The sequence below is a fragment of the Panthera pardus genome, unplaced genomic scaffold (genome assembly GCF_024362965.1).
Source record: "Panthera pardus isolate Hobbes unplaced genomic scaffold, ASM2436296v1 HiC_scaffold_13, whole genome shotgun sequence".
Classification (NCBI taxonomy): domain Eukaryota; kingdom Metazoa; phylum Chordata; class Mammalia; order Carnivora; family Felidae; genus Panthera; species Panthera pardus.
Window position 1 is genome coordinate 59496557 of NW_026526688.1, and position 16617 is coordinate 59513173.

At 40.6% G+C, this 16617-nt stretch overlaps 1 protein-coding gene across 1 annotated transcript in view; it reads left to right on the forward strand.

Annotated features, from left to right (window-relative positions):
• The window catches only part of SH3RF1 (SH3 domain containing ring finger 1), a 179938-nt gene extending 165848 nt beyond the window's left edge, over positions 1–14090 (forward strand). Inside the window, exons 11-12 of the mRNA XM_019441031.2 lie at positions 2665–3023; positions 11692–14090. Of these exons, the coding sequence (XP_019296576.2) occupies positions 2665–3023; positions 11692–11860 (528 nt within the window). The 3' untranslated portion in view covers positions 11861–14090. The remainder of the gene's footprint in view (positions 1–2664; positions 3024–11691) is intronic.
• Positions 14091–16617: the final 2527 nt, after the last annotated feature.

Below are 16617 nucleotides of genomic sequence, written 5' to 3' on the forward strand. Positions count from 1 at the left end.
TCTGAAGAGAAGATTATGGGTATAAAAACATTATTCCATCTAGGAATAATTTCTTGAAAAACCCACAGGAGAAGAATTATTAAGGTTCATGTTCAAAGATATGTCCCTTTTTCATGCATGTTAACACTACATTTGAAAAATTGCTGAAGTGTAGTCCTTATTAATTCATCTATAATTTTCATTTCTGCTGTTGGATTCTGAATAAAACAAAGGCACCCTTAGATGATAAGTGTCTGTGTTTGCAGAATTATCTCTCTCCAGCGGCACACTGTTCTGCTAACATAGAAAACATGAAAATATGGTATTAAAAGCACACTTGGGTGGAACTAGGGCAGCATCTTTTCCTTGTAAGTACCCCCACCCCGTACCCCCACACCCTGTCACAACACCTAATCCTCTGCCTTCTGCTCAGTGGGTAGTCGGCATCAGCTGATGATGATAACATATCTCTTAGAAGTCATTAAAGCAAGCTGTATTTAATGTGTTTAATCATTTTAGATGAACCAAGCATCTTTCTTCTTAATCACTTTAGAGGCTGTTCCCTGAGCGCCATTCAGTTAACTGAATTTTTCTGAGTGCCCAGAACTGAGCTTTTAAGAAACATCTGTAGCTGTGGCTTGCTGAGATTGTAATTTACCGCTGGACTTGATGTTCTCAGTGGATCTGTGGGGGTCCAGGGATTAGAGCGTGCTTTCTTCCATCATGGCAGGAATAGCTGGAAGTTGTGGCTGACTGCCCCCATAGAAGTGTAGACGTTATTTTTTCTCAGCTCATTTTTCGGCCCTCCAGACCTCAGGCTCCCTTAAAAGAGTGTAGCTGTGGCTTTGGCAGGTGTTTGTTCAGCCCACTTCACCGCACATTGTATGATTTGAGAATTACAAAATGTCCTCTCTTATTCTTTTAGCCCTGGGACTCACTAAATCATCTCCCTTCCTCCCCCATCTCAGTCTCTTTCAGTCTTGGCCTCTTGGCTCAATAGATGCATCTTTGCATTAGGCACTGGGTGGATGGGGTGCAGGCATCAAGCAGGTAGTCCGAGTTTATAGGGTCGTTTATTGGAATGTATTAGTAGCCCCTTGGAAAATGAGAAGCTAAATAAATGAAGCAAAAACCTGCAAGGTGAGTTAAGGCCAGGCCTTGAAGAAAAATGCCAAAGAACCTTCCTCAGGCTGGGATGGGGAGAAGGGGGGTGTGGATCCAGTGTCTGGCTCTGCTCATCTGCAGCCTGCGTTGAGCTGTACAGAGATGACTTCAGTGCTCCCACCATCTTTCTCTGTCCCCCGCTTCCAACCCATGGGTTGGTTCATACTGTGAACAGTATTCTCTAAATGGGGCCTGCAGTTTCCTGGGATTCTTTTTCCCTGGAATGCTTTATCGTCATCTGGCTAAATCATTACTTTTGTCTCTTCCTTTTTCCTGCCGTTCTGTCTCTAATGGATCTGTGTTTTTATGGATTCAGACCCTTTTCCCCAAGGGATTTTTATTGAGTATGAACTAACTCATGTTCTCAAGAAAAATTCCTCAGGGTTCTATCTCCATGTGGGCCCCTCATAATTCTATTTCTCTATTAGTGGACCTTAGTGATTCCAGATTGCCTCTAGTTTTCTAAAGAATTATTTCCCTCTGAAATGTTTCCATTCAGATGACTTGGTAATGTCACTGACATCTTAGTAAAACAACGTGAAATGATTGTTGTCTATGCTTGGTTGTCAGAAAGAACATTGACACAGGGTTTGGAAATGAAGAAAACCTAGCCCTAGGTCTGGTTTTCCTAGCAGTCCAAGGAACAAGAGTGTCAAAAGAGACAAGAGATTCTAGAGATGGTTTTTGTGGAGAAAGATGCTGGGGAAAAATTTTTTTCCTACTTTTGCTTGCAAAGAGACATAAAAATGTTTTTGATTATACTGCAGCTTTATTTAAAATTTTGTGGAGTTGTTTTGGCTTTCTAATCCAAGATATTCTTGCACAATAGAAATGGTTTCACTTCTGTCATTATTGGCTTATTAAATTTCCTCAAGGTGGTGACATCTGAGAACTGTTTTAGTCCTTAACCCTGATCAAGACATTACTCTCCATAAATGATAAGGATCAAGTCTATGGATGGAGAGTAAAATGCTCTATGGTTGGAGAGTAATGTTTAGTTCAGCACATAAGAATTAGAGGTAGTATAGGCATAATCTCAAGAAATTAAATCCATAATCAGAAATTTCCATTTTGTCCTAAAATGTCTACTTCTGTCTTCACCAAGCCAGAGATGTGACTTGATGAGTTTTTTTGCTTTACTTTTTTATCTACTTCTTCTGCCTCAGTAGAAGATGAACAGTGGAGTGTCATACAAGCACAAACATGCAGGCGGAAAGGGAGAGGAAAGACAACCAAATGTCAGGTTAACATCATACAGGAAGGAATTGGGAGCTAGATCATAAATAACCAAATATCCATAGAAATGAATCTTAAAAGATCAAACCAGTGGCACCTGGCTGGCTCAGTCGGTAGAGCATGAGTCTCCCCATCTCAGGGTTGTGAGGTAGAGCCCCACGTTGGGTGTAGAAATTACTTAAAAAAAAAAAAAAAATCAAACCAAAAATAGAAAACTAGCACCCTATCGATTACAATAACAACAGTACCATCCATCTCTAATTAATGTACTTTTTTTTTTCCTAGAAAGAGAAAAAGGGTTTGTTGAAGTTGCTTTCTGGCGCGTCCACTAAACGTAAGCCCCGAGCATCTCCACCAGCCTCACCCACCCTGGAAGTGGAGCTGGGTGGCGGGGAGTTGCCTCTGCAGGGAGCAGTGGGGCCTGAGCTGCCGCTAGGGGGCGCCCACGGCAGGGCCGGCTCCTGCCCTGCCGATGGGGACTGCCCGGCCCCCGCTGTGGCCGTGGCTGCTGCTGTGGCCCAGGACGCTCTTCATCGGAAGACTAGCTCCCTGGACTCCGCTGTACCCATCGCTCCACCTCCTCGTCAGCCATGTTCATCCCTGGGCCCTGTCATGAATGAGTCTAGGCCTGTGGTTTGTGAGAGGTGAGTTCACTGTCGTTCCCAGAGAAACGAAGAAATGCAAACAAGCTTTGTGCTGGAATATTTATTCCAACATGAGGATACTTTTCCACATCCTTCAAATTCGTTTTAACTGAATTTGTAGTAACAGGCAAGCACTGGCCTTCTTGTACCATTTGCTGTGCTCCTACATGGGTTAGGCCTCCAGCCTTCTTTTTGTTTATTTTCTCCAGACATCCCCTCCAGAGTTGTAACCAGATGAAACGTGTTAATCCCTGGAACTTGGTTCGCATCTACTTCCTTCTTGCTTCTCTTCCATCGCCAGCTTTTGCTGCCTCCTTTCATCCTTTGCCTTTTTTATTAAACATTTACATAAGTACCTGCTGGTTGTAAAGCAGCTGGAGAATTCTGCCAACCAAGAGAATTCTCTTTTTATTCTTCCTGAGCTAGGAGAGTATGCCTAAGTTCTGAGAGACCTGACTCCCCCTCCTGACACTGAGTTGGTTGGGTTCCACTCGGAATGAGGGGCCCTGTGTTACTGATCCTGGCCTTGAATCATGATTACACATGGGAGTAGTTTTGTTTGATACAACCAGTGGGGTTCTAGGAATATGTTAGGAGAAACTATATATTTAGCAAGACAACTATCTGCTAGGATTATATGAATTAAAAATGAAGCACCAGTGGTTGGCCAGGAAAACATCATGAAGCACACTAAAATAGTAGACTGTTTTCACATAATCCATATATATATATATATAAACATTTGTTTTTAAAAGTGCCATCTGTTTTATTGTTTCTATAAGCTTTATTCCTTCTGTACCTGCATTTTATAAATCACATTTCTGATTTGTGGAGGTGTTGCAGTGTAGGTCTCATTTTCAGTTACTGACTTGAAGTCTTACTATAAACTGTTACACATTCCAATAACTTAAATTTACAGATCTGTATTTCAGATGGACATCTGTACCCACAAAATTTGAGGCCTTCATTCGTATAATTTGAATTATCAAAAAATAAACTGGACAAGAAGAAACTTTAAACAGCCTACGTGCACTAAGTACAAAGTACACAATTTATTATATATTTTCATAGTGAGGTGAAATAGCTTTACATAGGTCTAATCCTTATAAAACCAGTTTTGAAATGAGACAGTACTCTGAAAAGTGTTCCTCCCCCACAAATAAAATCATTCTATCTTTCCCCCTCATCTGTTGTGCTCTTAGTAAAGCTTTGAAATTTTGCCCTGCATTCACTTAATCCTTTATTCTGAGAGTCAGCCTTTTTTCCTGCAGTAATACTCCGCTTTCCAGGGATAGGGCTTCTGTCCCTGGAGTTAGTCCAGGGACTTGTTTACTTTCTTTTGGTCACAAAGGCTCCTTCTTTCGTCCCCACCCCCAGGCATCGATCTGCAGTTTTTCCTTCATACCCTGAGTCTCTCTCCTCTTTTCCCTGTCATTTGTGGTGTTTGTGTGACTGTTCTGAGCGATCGTTCATTTTGCCCAGCCTCTCCCTAGGCACTGGCTCTGGCACTGCTGCCTCCCTCCCCCATTATGCATTCCTTTTCAGTTGCCAGATGTCCTCAATCTCTGTGGCTTCTGCATTCCTGCCCTTTCCTCTTAGAGGAGCTCATTTCTAACAGCAGGCTCCTGCTGTTCAGTGCATCTGAAAGGGAGAAATCGCTAATGCAGACAGGTGATGGTGGTCCAGGGAGCCGGGGATGCACATCACATAGGGAACATGGAGAATTTAATGATGGAACAGATGGGCATGGGCACTCTGGAATTCTCTGGCAGGTTTTTCATATAACCATTTCCATTTTTACAAGTAGAAAAGGGGTCTTTGGAGAAGATTTCTGCTCAAGTTTATATTTTTATAATCCATATGTTCAACAGAATATTAAATATAATAGCCAGCCTGACCAACTTTTCACCGCCCTGTTGCCTTCGTACACTGATGGTGATGGTATTTATTTAACTTGTGTTCTTAGGTCCGACTGGCTATAAAAACAGTAGGAAAAAGGTGTGGAAACAGATAGTATAGGAAAACATCCTATTATCCACTGGGAATGAAAGTTTTTGGTTAGTAGGAAACTACCAAGTATGCCGTTTAGGGATTACCTGTTTTGATATTTCAAAATTTTTAACACAATTAAAAGTACTTAGTACTAAAAATGGAGGGAAGATTAACATTTCTATGATTCAGAAAGTATTTCAGGATCTTAGATTCCTTGATTCACAACCTAAATAGCAACAACTCCTGCTCTGGCAAAGTGCAGAAGCCTGGGGTTCTTCTGGTAGAATTTTTCCTGATAGAGTTTCATAGAAGTAGTTCTCATTGCATTGTATTGGTGCCGTATGAGAGCAGAGTATAATGAGAACAAGCATAAAATTTCCCCTCAAACCATGGCTCTGTCCCATAAATCTAAAGTAAAAGAATGTGACTAGGGCAGCCCTTCAATGGGAAGAAGCATTCACGTGATATAAGGACTTAAGCAATCTCACAGTAAGAAGGGATGAACCTTGAGGTGTGTTGACGGCTGTGGTGTCAGCTGAGACAATTCTCTGAGGAACAAAAGGATTCTTTTGTGTTTGTTAGAGAGGCTGAGGAAAACAAGCAAGAAATACTACATCCTGGAGGCAGAACATGTATAATTGATGACAGCAGAAATAACAGAACAGATATTTTTGACTCTATTTTAGATAATGGAGAAAAAATAATTAGGAAATTGCAAAGAGGAAGTAGAAATATTTCAGAAGGAATGGCAGTAAAAGAAAGTATATGTGACAGGCTTTTCTTTTTTTTTCTACTAAAACAGCATAGACAGATAAGGGCTTAAAGAGACACGGCACATCATCTCTGTGTATTTTGAAGTTTAGGAATTAAACTGATAACCACATACCTATAAGCCCATCTCTTAAATTGGAAAAGAACCTGTGATCTTTGATCAGGGATTAAGCTAGAACACTTGGAAACACACAAATTGGATAGAGATAGATTTACAGAAAGTCAGTTGGGTTTCACCAGCATGATTAATTTGAGTCAGTGACAATGAACCCACCGGGTGAAGCAATGGACATAATTTACTTGGACTTCAAGCAAAGCTACAAAGTGAGCTAGTATGGTTTTGCCAGTGAAATACTTAATTGGATATTAGATTGCTGTAGCAACTGGCAGAAAGCAGTGAAGGTTACTTACCCAGACTAGGGTGACGGATAGAGTGCCTCCCAGAGCCACAGGGGGTCCAATTTGGGCTGATACCAAGAGAGATTAGAAACAAACAAACAAAAAATGTATGAATTGCAGAGAATGCATGAGAGGCCAGAAAAATAAAGGAAATAGAAAATCTATACAAATGAAAGATTGCAAGTGCTCATTTAGGTGGAAGCTGGAACACCATAGCCTGAGGTTGGAAGATGGGCAGTGGGATGTGGACGGGGCTTCTTCAATTCTGGTGACTGTCACAGACAGTGAGAGTCACAAAGCTGCCAACAGGCAGAGACCCATTCGTGGCCAAGTCTGTGAGCCCTGCTATACACCTCACACTGTCCCCCGGGTCTCTGTTCAAAGGGATACTTTTACAACAGCCAAGTGACCGCTCAGCTTTCCATGTTTTTTCATTTTTCTTTTTATTTTCCCCTACTCTTTCCATTATTTTTTATTCACTCATTTATTCATTTATTTTTTTTAATGTTTATTTATTTTTGACAGAGAGAAAGAGAGAGCATGAGCGGGGGAGGGGCAGAGAGAGAGGGAGACACAGAATCTGAAGCAGGCTCCAGGCTCTGAGCTGTCAGCACAGAGCCTGATGTGGGGCTCGAACTCACAGACCGTGAGATCATGACCTGAGCCGAAGTCCGACGCTCAACTGACTGAGCCACCCAGGCGCCCCTATTCATTTATTTTTAAATTGTGGTAAAATATACATAAAGTTTACCATTTTTTAAGGTAAAATTCAGTGACATTAAGTACATTCACATTGTTGAATAACCATCACCACTGTGCATTTGCAAAAGTTTTGCGTTATTCCAAACTGAAACTCAGTGCCTGTTAAACAGTAAGTCCCCATTCCCTCTACTGGCAACACATGACAACCGCCACTCTACTTTTCTGTCTCGGTGGGTTTGACTCTTCTGGGTGCCTCGTACTTGGAATTGTATGATATTTGTCCTATTGTGTGTGGCTTATTTCACTTAGCATGATGTTCTCAAGGCCCATCCGTGTTGTAGCATTTGTTAAATTACATTTCCTTTTAAGGAGCTTTGCATCTTTTTAAAAATAGTTTTCTATACATTGTGCCTTTTCTTTTGTCATTCAGCACACTTACTCAGAATTACCATGGAAAAAAAAAGAATTATCACGAATTATGCTAAGTGGTATGAGGCACGTAAAGTGAATTTACCATCTTCTCCCCCTCAAGCAGCGTATGGTCTGGGAAGATGAATGAGACAGGGATGCAGATGGTAACAGTGCAGTGTAAACTGTGCTAAGTGCCGTAAGAAATGTACATGAGGCCTCTGGGACCTGAGCAAGCATGAAATTACTTCCAGCCACGGGCTAGACAAGATTTTGCAGGGGCAAACTAGAGCCAGGCTGTGGGAGGCTGATCAGGTGTGGATGGGCAGAGGCGTCATCACGGGGAGTTCCCAGTGGAAGAAACCACAGGAACCAAGGAACGGAGAGGTAGAAGCCATATCTGGAGGGCACATTCAGGTGTAGAGGCATATTTGGCACATTCGTGGAGATAATAGCAGCAATAGGTAGAGAGATGAAGGTCAAATCATTGAGGGCTTTATATGCCAGGCTGAGGATTAACCTTCCTCACAGGCGTTGGAAGCCAGTTACGATTTTTGAGGGATAGATAACTACAAGCAGAGTTGCCAGTTAAGAAAATGGGTCTGTTGGGTCTGCGTAGAATGGAATGGAGGCAGGAAGAAATACAGGCAGGGAGGGCAGGGAGATTATTTGACCGGGTGAACATCATGAGTTTGTCCACCAGGATGGCGGCAGTGACGATGAAGAGGAGTAGATGGGGTGCAGATTTTGAAAGTGGGATTATTAGCAGGTCCCATGGATGTCATGGGAGAGGGGTCTTTGATTCCTGAGGTTCAGAATTTCCCAAAAGCCCTACTCAGATAAGCATAATCCAAGCGAGGTGGAGGGTGGAGGAACAGATGTGAAGGGCTTCTGCAGCTGTGCCTTATATGTGTCTGTTGGTCTGTAAACATTCTACTTTCCATGCCTGACATAGTTGGCCATTTGTGCCCAGAATCTGGCCTTAGGAGTCTATGTTAGAAATCTGTGTGCAAACTACAAGGCTCGAGGCCAGGATCCGAGCTGGAAGATTTCTAAGTAGAGTCTGTTACCGCGGCACCTGGTAGCCTTCACACATCAGGGCTGTGTCACACTTTCCATTATGCACAGGGTTTCTCATTCCACCCCCCAGAGGTTTATAACTTCGCAATGAAAATTTGCTCCCACTGGGAACTTGGCAGGAAGATTATGTTCTTAGCCCAGCAGCAGTTGTAGTTCAAAAAATTTTTTGACGAAATTGGTTTAGTGCATTTTATAAAATGCAAATATTAATCTAATTCACTTCAAGTTTTTCAAGAACTATTTTTGTTCCATTTCACCTTTAAGGCATCTCCCAGAGAACCGATGGGGAATACATTTCATGAGAGATCTACTCTGAATATGATTTGAGTCACCTGTATGCCTTTTTCCAGAATTACAAAGCTTTGCTCAAATTTTAACTTCCCCCAAACGGCAACTTATTACATTGCTTTCCACATGGATTTTTAACATGTTTGCATCAGACTTGAGAAATCTTTTCATCTGAAACCCTTCTTCAGATAAGTCTATAATGAAATTATTTGTCCTGCTTTTAAAGATATCAGATAAGAGATTCTAAAACCTAACTTTATCATTCTGAAGTGTCATGTCTCATTATCAGGCAGTTCTTTAGACTGTGGCCTGAGTCTGTTTCCTGGATACAGGTGACCAGTGACTTCCTGGTCCATTCTTCACCTCCTTGAAGCACAGACCCCCTCCTGCTATTGCCTGAGCCACGTGATCGCAATGGGAGCTTGCATTTTGGGTGTAAACTATGTAACAGAAACCACTTAAGAGCATCACATTCATAATCTTACTCCATTACATGGTAATACCTGTTTAAGTTACTACAACCTTTTCCTACAGATGAGGAAACTGAGGCTGAGAGAGCAGAGATAATTAGCCCAAAGTTAAACTGCTCTAAATGACCTTTAAGTCTATGTCAGCCCCTAGACCCAAGCTTAGTGCACAGCACCTGTGTGGGCAGGGCTGTGCTTCCTCCCTCAGTTCATGCTAGATTGAACCCCGAACCTGGTGGGTTCAGTGGGTTGAACATGTTAACTCATGTTTGAATTACATGAACATTTCTTAGAAATAATAAGTCACCAAAGTGGCCCAGTCAGTTAAGCATCTGACGTTGGCTCAGGTCATGATCTCATGGTTCATGAGTTCAAGTCCCGCTTCGGGTGAGCGCTGCTTCTCTCTCTCTCCTCTCTCTCTCTCCCTCTCTTTCTCTCCTTCTCTTTCTCTCCTTTCTCTCTCTGCCCCTCACTCATTCACTTGGGCCATCTCTCTCTCTCTCAAAAACAAACAAGAAAGAAAGAAAGGAAGGAAGGAAGGAAGGAAGGAAGGAAGGAAGGAAGGAAGGAAGAAAGAAAAATAATGAATTAGCCTCTATGTTATACTTTGTTTCAGATCTTGGAGGATAATTTGGTTCATGTGCCCAGAGTAGCTCAGGAATTGTTTGGGGAAGCCATTTGACGTTTGCAGAGAGGCCTTTTTTTATAGAGTAATAGTCTGGGGCTCTTGCTGGGGTCCTTCTTAATGAGAGTGGATTCTAGTTTTTATGAGAGGAGATTGATGAAGCTAGCAATCTTCTGAAAGGGCTAGTCTCTGATGGGTTTCATAGTTTAGGGACAGTTCTATAGAATTTGTTATGACTATCATTATTTAAGCCATACCATTCTTTACTTACAGTCAAGAGTGGGTCTTGTGAGGCTCTGAACTTATTTTCTGACTTTAAGAACCAAACGAAAGTAGAAACTTAAAATCACCTTTATGATTGAATACTGCATAACAGCAAATGGAGAAAAATATATGTTCACATTTTTTAGTTATCTGTTGCTATGTAACAAATTACCTCCAAAATTGAGTGGCCTAAAACAACAATAAACATTTATTTCCCCACAGCTTCTGTGGGCTGGGAACTTGGGAGTGGCTTTTCTGGGTGGTTCTGGCTTGGGATATTTCCTGAGGTTGCAATCCAGATATCAGCCTCAGCTGTAGTCCTATAAAGGCTTGACCAGGGCTAGAGGAGTCCCTTCCAAGGTGGCTTCCTGACATCACTGTTGGCTAGTTAGTTGGATTTTTAGAAAGAAACTTTGGCTACTCACCATGTTCTCCTCTCTATAGGGATGCTGAGTTTTCTCACAATGCGGCAGCTCATTTTCTTCAGAGATCCAAGAGAAACTAATGTAGAAGCTACAAGGCCTTTTATGACCTAGACTCAGAAATCACACAGTTACTTTCACAGTATTTTATTGGTCACACAGATCATCCCCATGCATTGTGGGGGAAGACTACACAAGAGTATGAATACCAGGAGGCAAGGGTCACTGGGGTCATCTTGGAGGTTGACTACCACATACCACCCCCCCCCCCCCCCCTTCCTCTGCCTTGGTTGGAAAAAGCAAGAGAGGAGTAAAGGAGTGAAGTAACGCTGGAAAAAATAAAAGAATATGGGGCACAAAACCTCCATCTGGCTTTCATGGCAGCTAATCATAATTTTGCACAAGGAGACTAAGGAGAAAGGAAGAAGGAAGATAATATTAAACCAACAAGGCTTCTTGGGGTTTTAACTGATAATTATCCCTTTTCCCACTAATATCTGAGTTGAGAACCAATAAAGAAACAGACAAAGTTGTCAGACAAATGGGTATCAGCCTCGTTACTGGTGGTGTTGGATTGAATTTGTGGTCATTGTCCTTCCCTCCTTGTCTAGACCTTAGGACAGCCTGCCTGAAGGAGAATTTGGGTATGTAAGGCAGATGAACTGCCTTAGAATTGCTGCCTCATCCATGTCAAACCCCAAAGTAGGGGACACAGAGAGATGGACTTCCAGACTCACTTCTAGAAGTCAGGCCTGACCCCCTTGGCCCTTGACCATTCCGTACTTACAAGCAGAAGCAGAGCAGAAGCCACTCAGCCTAGAGGCAGGGAGTTCAGAGAGGACTGAATCCATCTACTCAACCACTTCTCCTAATCTCACCAATCAAATGAATTCATTCCTTTCTTCTTGGAGAAGAGGGAAGGACAGGGCATTTCCTCCTAGGAAACGGAATAAAATTTTCTGTATGGACAAGATCCAAACAATGGAAAGGGACAAGAATAGCTTTTGCTGTACAGGTCACTCAGATAAACCAGTCTCATCGATAATGGACTGTTACACACATGTCAACTCTATTAAAATCAAGTCTCTACGAAGCAGAGAGTCGTTGTATTTTGAGTTGTTTTACAGATGTTATAAACTTCTGTTATTTTCTATTCTGTTTATGTTTAATGCTCTGTAGACCAATAGTGTACATTTTTTTTTTTTCACTACTTTGAGTGGCTTTAACTAAAATATATCTCTCTTTTCTAGGCACAGGGTGGTAGTTTCCTATCCTCCTCAGAGTGAGGCAGAACTTGAACTTAAAGAAGGAGATATCGTGTTTGTCCATAAAAAGCGAGAAGATGGCTGGTTCAAAGGCACGTTACAACGTAATGGGAAAACTGGCCTTTTCCCAGGAAGCTTTGTGGAAAACATCTGAGGAGACTAACATTGAGAAGGCTGAAGTCACATCACACAACAAAATAGCACAAAGCAATTTAATGGAAAGAGCACATTTTGGACTTCCAGATGGTCAGGAGATGAGCAGAGGATGGGTGTGTGACCCCAGTGCCCTCAGCACAGTTAGGCCAGCCAACAGTGTGAAGAAGGCGTGTGTGTGGGTCTTATCATTCTGGGTTCTGATGTGTAAGGTGTGCCTTGTACTGTCTGATTTGCTATACAGAGAAACCTTTTTAAAAAGATATATAGCTAAAATGGACAATTGTTTACAAGGCTTAACTAATTTATTTCCTTTTTTACACTTGAATTTTTCTTGTAATAGATAAATTCTTTGGATTATGATTTTAAGAAATTATTAATTTATGAAATAATAGCTAAGGAGAAGCTGGATTATCTCCTGTTGAGAGCAAGAGATTTTTTTTTTTTTTTCGACATAGAATGAATCCCCCTTTCTCCCCTCACCGGTGTTACTTTTTACTTCTTTAAGACAGAAATGCCAGTTCTCTAATTTGGTTTTCTTCTTTAGGAAACTAAAACCTATAACTGAGTCAATATCAATAAAGGCCTGGGGTAGGCAGACAGAAACAAGAGAAGAGAAGTTAGTGATTCCCTGTCTTTCTGGTTTGGTCAGGAATCACCCTTAAGACCTAGTCTTCAGTATAATTTTATGGGTTTTTAATTTCCCTAGAATGAAGCCAGTGAAGTGATAAGAATAAAGCACAACCTCAAACAAAAATGTATTCGGAAATGTATTTAGTTTTATAACAGAAGCAGCTGATTCATTGGTTGGAAATTGGGAAAATTGAAGTTGTACTCCTGTCTGAGAATGGCTATGAAATGTAATCGCCCATTTTACCCCAAGTGATCTGCATGCCCAGGACACAATAAAACGTTTGTGAGATTGTGGTGGTAAGTGGTGCACTCGTGCTAAAGTCAAAGGCTATAAGAAACACTGTGAAAAGTTTACATTCATCCCTTGTGATTCTTTTCCCACCATCCTGCATGTGTTACTGGATTCCCACAGTAATAGGGACTGTGCATGGTGTGTATATTTCATTGCAATTTCCTGTTGAGGTTGGTTTGCGCTCAGAAGTGACCAATGCAGGAGGTGTAAAATAAACAGTATTCTTTTTGCTCCTGACCGAGGTCTCTGAGCGTACTCGCTCCCTCCCTGGCTAAGGAATCCATCAGCCATTAGACAAGTCATTAATGAAAATGTTCCTTTATGTCCTCCCAGCTGACGGATGTAAAGGATGAGCCAGGAGACTGCTCCTGTGACTGTTCTCTTGCAGCTCTGGGAGGCCTTTCACGAGTGAAAGTGCCCACACCTTACAATGGCGGCAGGATCCAGCTGAGCCCGTCTTTTTATATCTATTCTTTGATGTCATTGGCCTCTTCCCGTTACATTCCGGCACCAAGCGGTCATGGGTCTGGGTAGTCCTAAAATCAAAAGGAGGGAAGACATCCTGGTAGTGAATGAAATTGTTGCTACAGTTTTTTTGTGAAAAACAAATAAAAAACCCTTTTTCATTTTTTACTTTTAAGAATTACAACTGGGAAATAGAAACATGAACTGAAAAGTCTTCTTGCGATAGCAAGAGGTTTCATGGTCTTAAAAAGATATATCATGTGGTCGAAAATGAAATCATTCCTAAATTAACCTTTTTATATATATATATATATATATAAAACACTGTACATTATGTTCCTGTGTGTTGAATTTTTAAAAAAATACTTTACTTGGATATTCATGTAATATATAAAGGTTTGGTGAAATGAATTTTAGTTAGAAAAAAAAGCTGACATCAGCTTTCATCTGTGTAAGTTGACACCAATGTGTCATAATATTCTTTATTTTGGGAAATTAGTGTATTTTATAAAAATTTTAAAAAGTAAAAAGACTACTACAGCTTAAGATAATTTTTTACCTGTCTTTTCTCCATATTTTAAGCTATGTGATTGAAGTACCTCTGTTAATAGTTTCCTGGTATGAAGTTGGTTAAAATTTCATCTGTTAATAGATCACTTAGATAATATAATGTATGGGTTTTCTATTGGTTTTTTGGAGACAGTAGGTGGAGATTTTGTAACAAGGGCTTGTTACACAGCGATATGGTAATGATAAAATTACAATTTATCATTCCGCTTCGTGTTAATAATTTGAAGACTGGAGAAAAGGTTCAAGATTAAAATTTGATGGTCAACCGTTACATGTCACTTGTGTTAATTCTTAAAATTTTTCTTTTTCCCCCCTTTTTTTAACCTGAGACACATTGATATAATTTCATTTCATAAAAATTATTTCCATGTACCTCAAACAGAAGATGTCTACAATAATCAGTTCAGTGGTTATGAAGCATTTTACCTCTCCAACTAGCAAACATTGTTTGGTTAGTTCCCCAAGAAGTTTAAAGTCTTCTTAAAACAGCTTGTTGAGGGATGCCTGGATGGTGGTCTGTTAAGCGTCTTGATTTCGGCTCAGGTCATGATCTTACAGTTGTCGGTTGTGAGGTCCAGACCTACATCAGGCTCTGTGTTGACAGTGCAGAGCCTCCTTGAGAGTCTCTCTCTTTCTCTCTCTATCTCTGCCCCTTTCCTGCTACACACACTCTCTCTCAAAATAAATAAATAAACATTAAAAAACAAAGTAGCTTGTGGAGATTTACCAGGGACTATATAATCTGCCCCCTTCTCCCCCTTCATGGTACTAAAATCTCTGGTGACTGCTAGAAGATATATCTTAGCCATAGAAAGAGGTACTAGACCTATAACCAACTATATGATAACCAATAGGTCTCAGCAGAGCTTGGGAACATCATCTTTAGACTTCATGACTTTAATGGAATGCCAGCAAGTTGTAAGTTTAAAGAGACTGTGTTGGTCATGTTAAAAAATATTTTCCTAACCTAACTTAGTTATTATCAAATTACTTAACAGAATTAAAATCAGGAATTCCAGTTTGTATCATAGCTTTGCTAAAACTACCTTTGTAACCACCTGAGCAAGTCAATTTTTACTTAGTGTCCTCCTGTGACTGCCCTCTCTGCCACATTGAGTGAAGGCGAGGAGGAAAGGAGACTATGCCACTGTTTTGAAAAGTGCTATTGTAATATACGGCAGCATTTTCATCTCCGGTTTCAAATATTTCATCTCATTCTCTTGGAGTACATGCATATAATGCCTTTACTGTGTCTAATTAGATTTAGAAGGAGCAAATTAAGGTGATGTTTCCAGCTGTTAGGCATTTAACTTTCTGTTCCTGATGAGAATAGGACAATTTTCATACCTGTAGAAGTTCAGAATATTTCAATCCAGAGCTCTAAGCAACATTAGAATTCAAGTTTGGAAAATGCTTTTAATAGATGTTAGGCTAAGTGAATTTTAGAAAATTAACTAGGATCGGGATGCCTGGATGGCACAGTCGGTTAAGCATCTGACTCCTGATCTCAGCCCAGGTCATGATCTCATAGTTCATGAGTTCAAGCCCCACATCAAGCTCTGTGCTGATGGCATAGAGTTTGCTTGGGATTTTGTCTCTCCTTCTCTCTGCCCCTGACCTGCTTGTCCTCTCTCTCTCTCTCTCTCTCTCTCTCTCTCTCTCTCTCTCTCCCTCCCTAACATGAATAAATAAAGTTACCTGAAACCAATTAAATTATGCCCTTATCAAGGTAGCATCCTATTGAAACTATTCCTTTCCAAAAAAAAAGAATTTGCCAAGCTACCACAGTAATGGAGAGAATATTTACAAAAGAGATTGGCTAATGTCAAGGCTTAGAAGGCCTTGCCCTTCACTAACTCCTGTGAACTGCAGGCTATAATGGGATATGCTCCAGTGTATATGGATGTTTCTAATGGGACTTTGCTCTATTCCCGGGAGTAATTATCATCAGAGACAGTAAGCTGTTGGAGTGGTAACCAGCCAATGTGAACTGTGACAGTTTTAAAAGACTCTCTCTCTGATTTACAAATGAATGTTTCTTTTTTTTCTTTCGTGTTTCCTATTAATAACTTTCTGGCTTGGCTACTTCAATTTCTATTTTGAAAACACCACCTTGGTCTCATTCAGGGCAAATTCTTATTGCATTGCAGTCATCCAGACATTCAATAATCATGTTGAAGGGACCTGCAATTCACATTAATCTTTGAGCCATCATTCAATACTATTATATGATAAGACTACTTTAGTGATACTGTTAAGTCTCCAAAGACAACAAAACTATCCCTACCAGTAATCAGCAAGCCAGATGTCACTGCCATTGCTTCCAACTTAAATAAGAAATTTGGTTCCAGAAGGCTTTGACCTTGAGTTGAATCTTTCAAGGTCTGAATCCTTGTAAAAGTACTAGAAAAAAACATCAGAAATTTCAGAGTGAGAAGGCCTTCCTAAATATGACTCAAAAACCAGAAGCCATAAAAAAGAAAACATTGATACATTCAACTACAGAAAAATATCTACACGAAAAAACACCATAACCAAAGTCAAAAGAAAATAATAGACAAAAAAGGTACTTGTAACTCCTGTAGCAAAGTTTCCTTTATATATAAAAAGCTCCCACAAATCAATAAGAATAAGAACAAAAACCCAAAAGTAAAATTGACCAAGGATTTGTAACAGAGACTGCCAGTTGCCTCCCAATGTTCATTTTTCTTTTTTTTAAGTTTGTTTTTTTTTAAATCTTTATTCATTTTTGAGAGAGAAAGAGCCAGAGCATGAGCAGGGGGAGGGGCAGAGAGAGA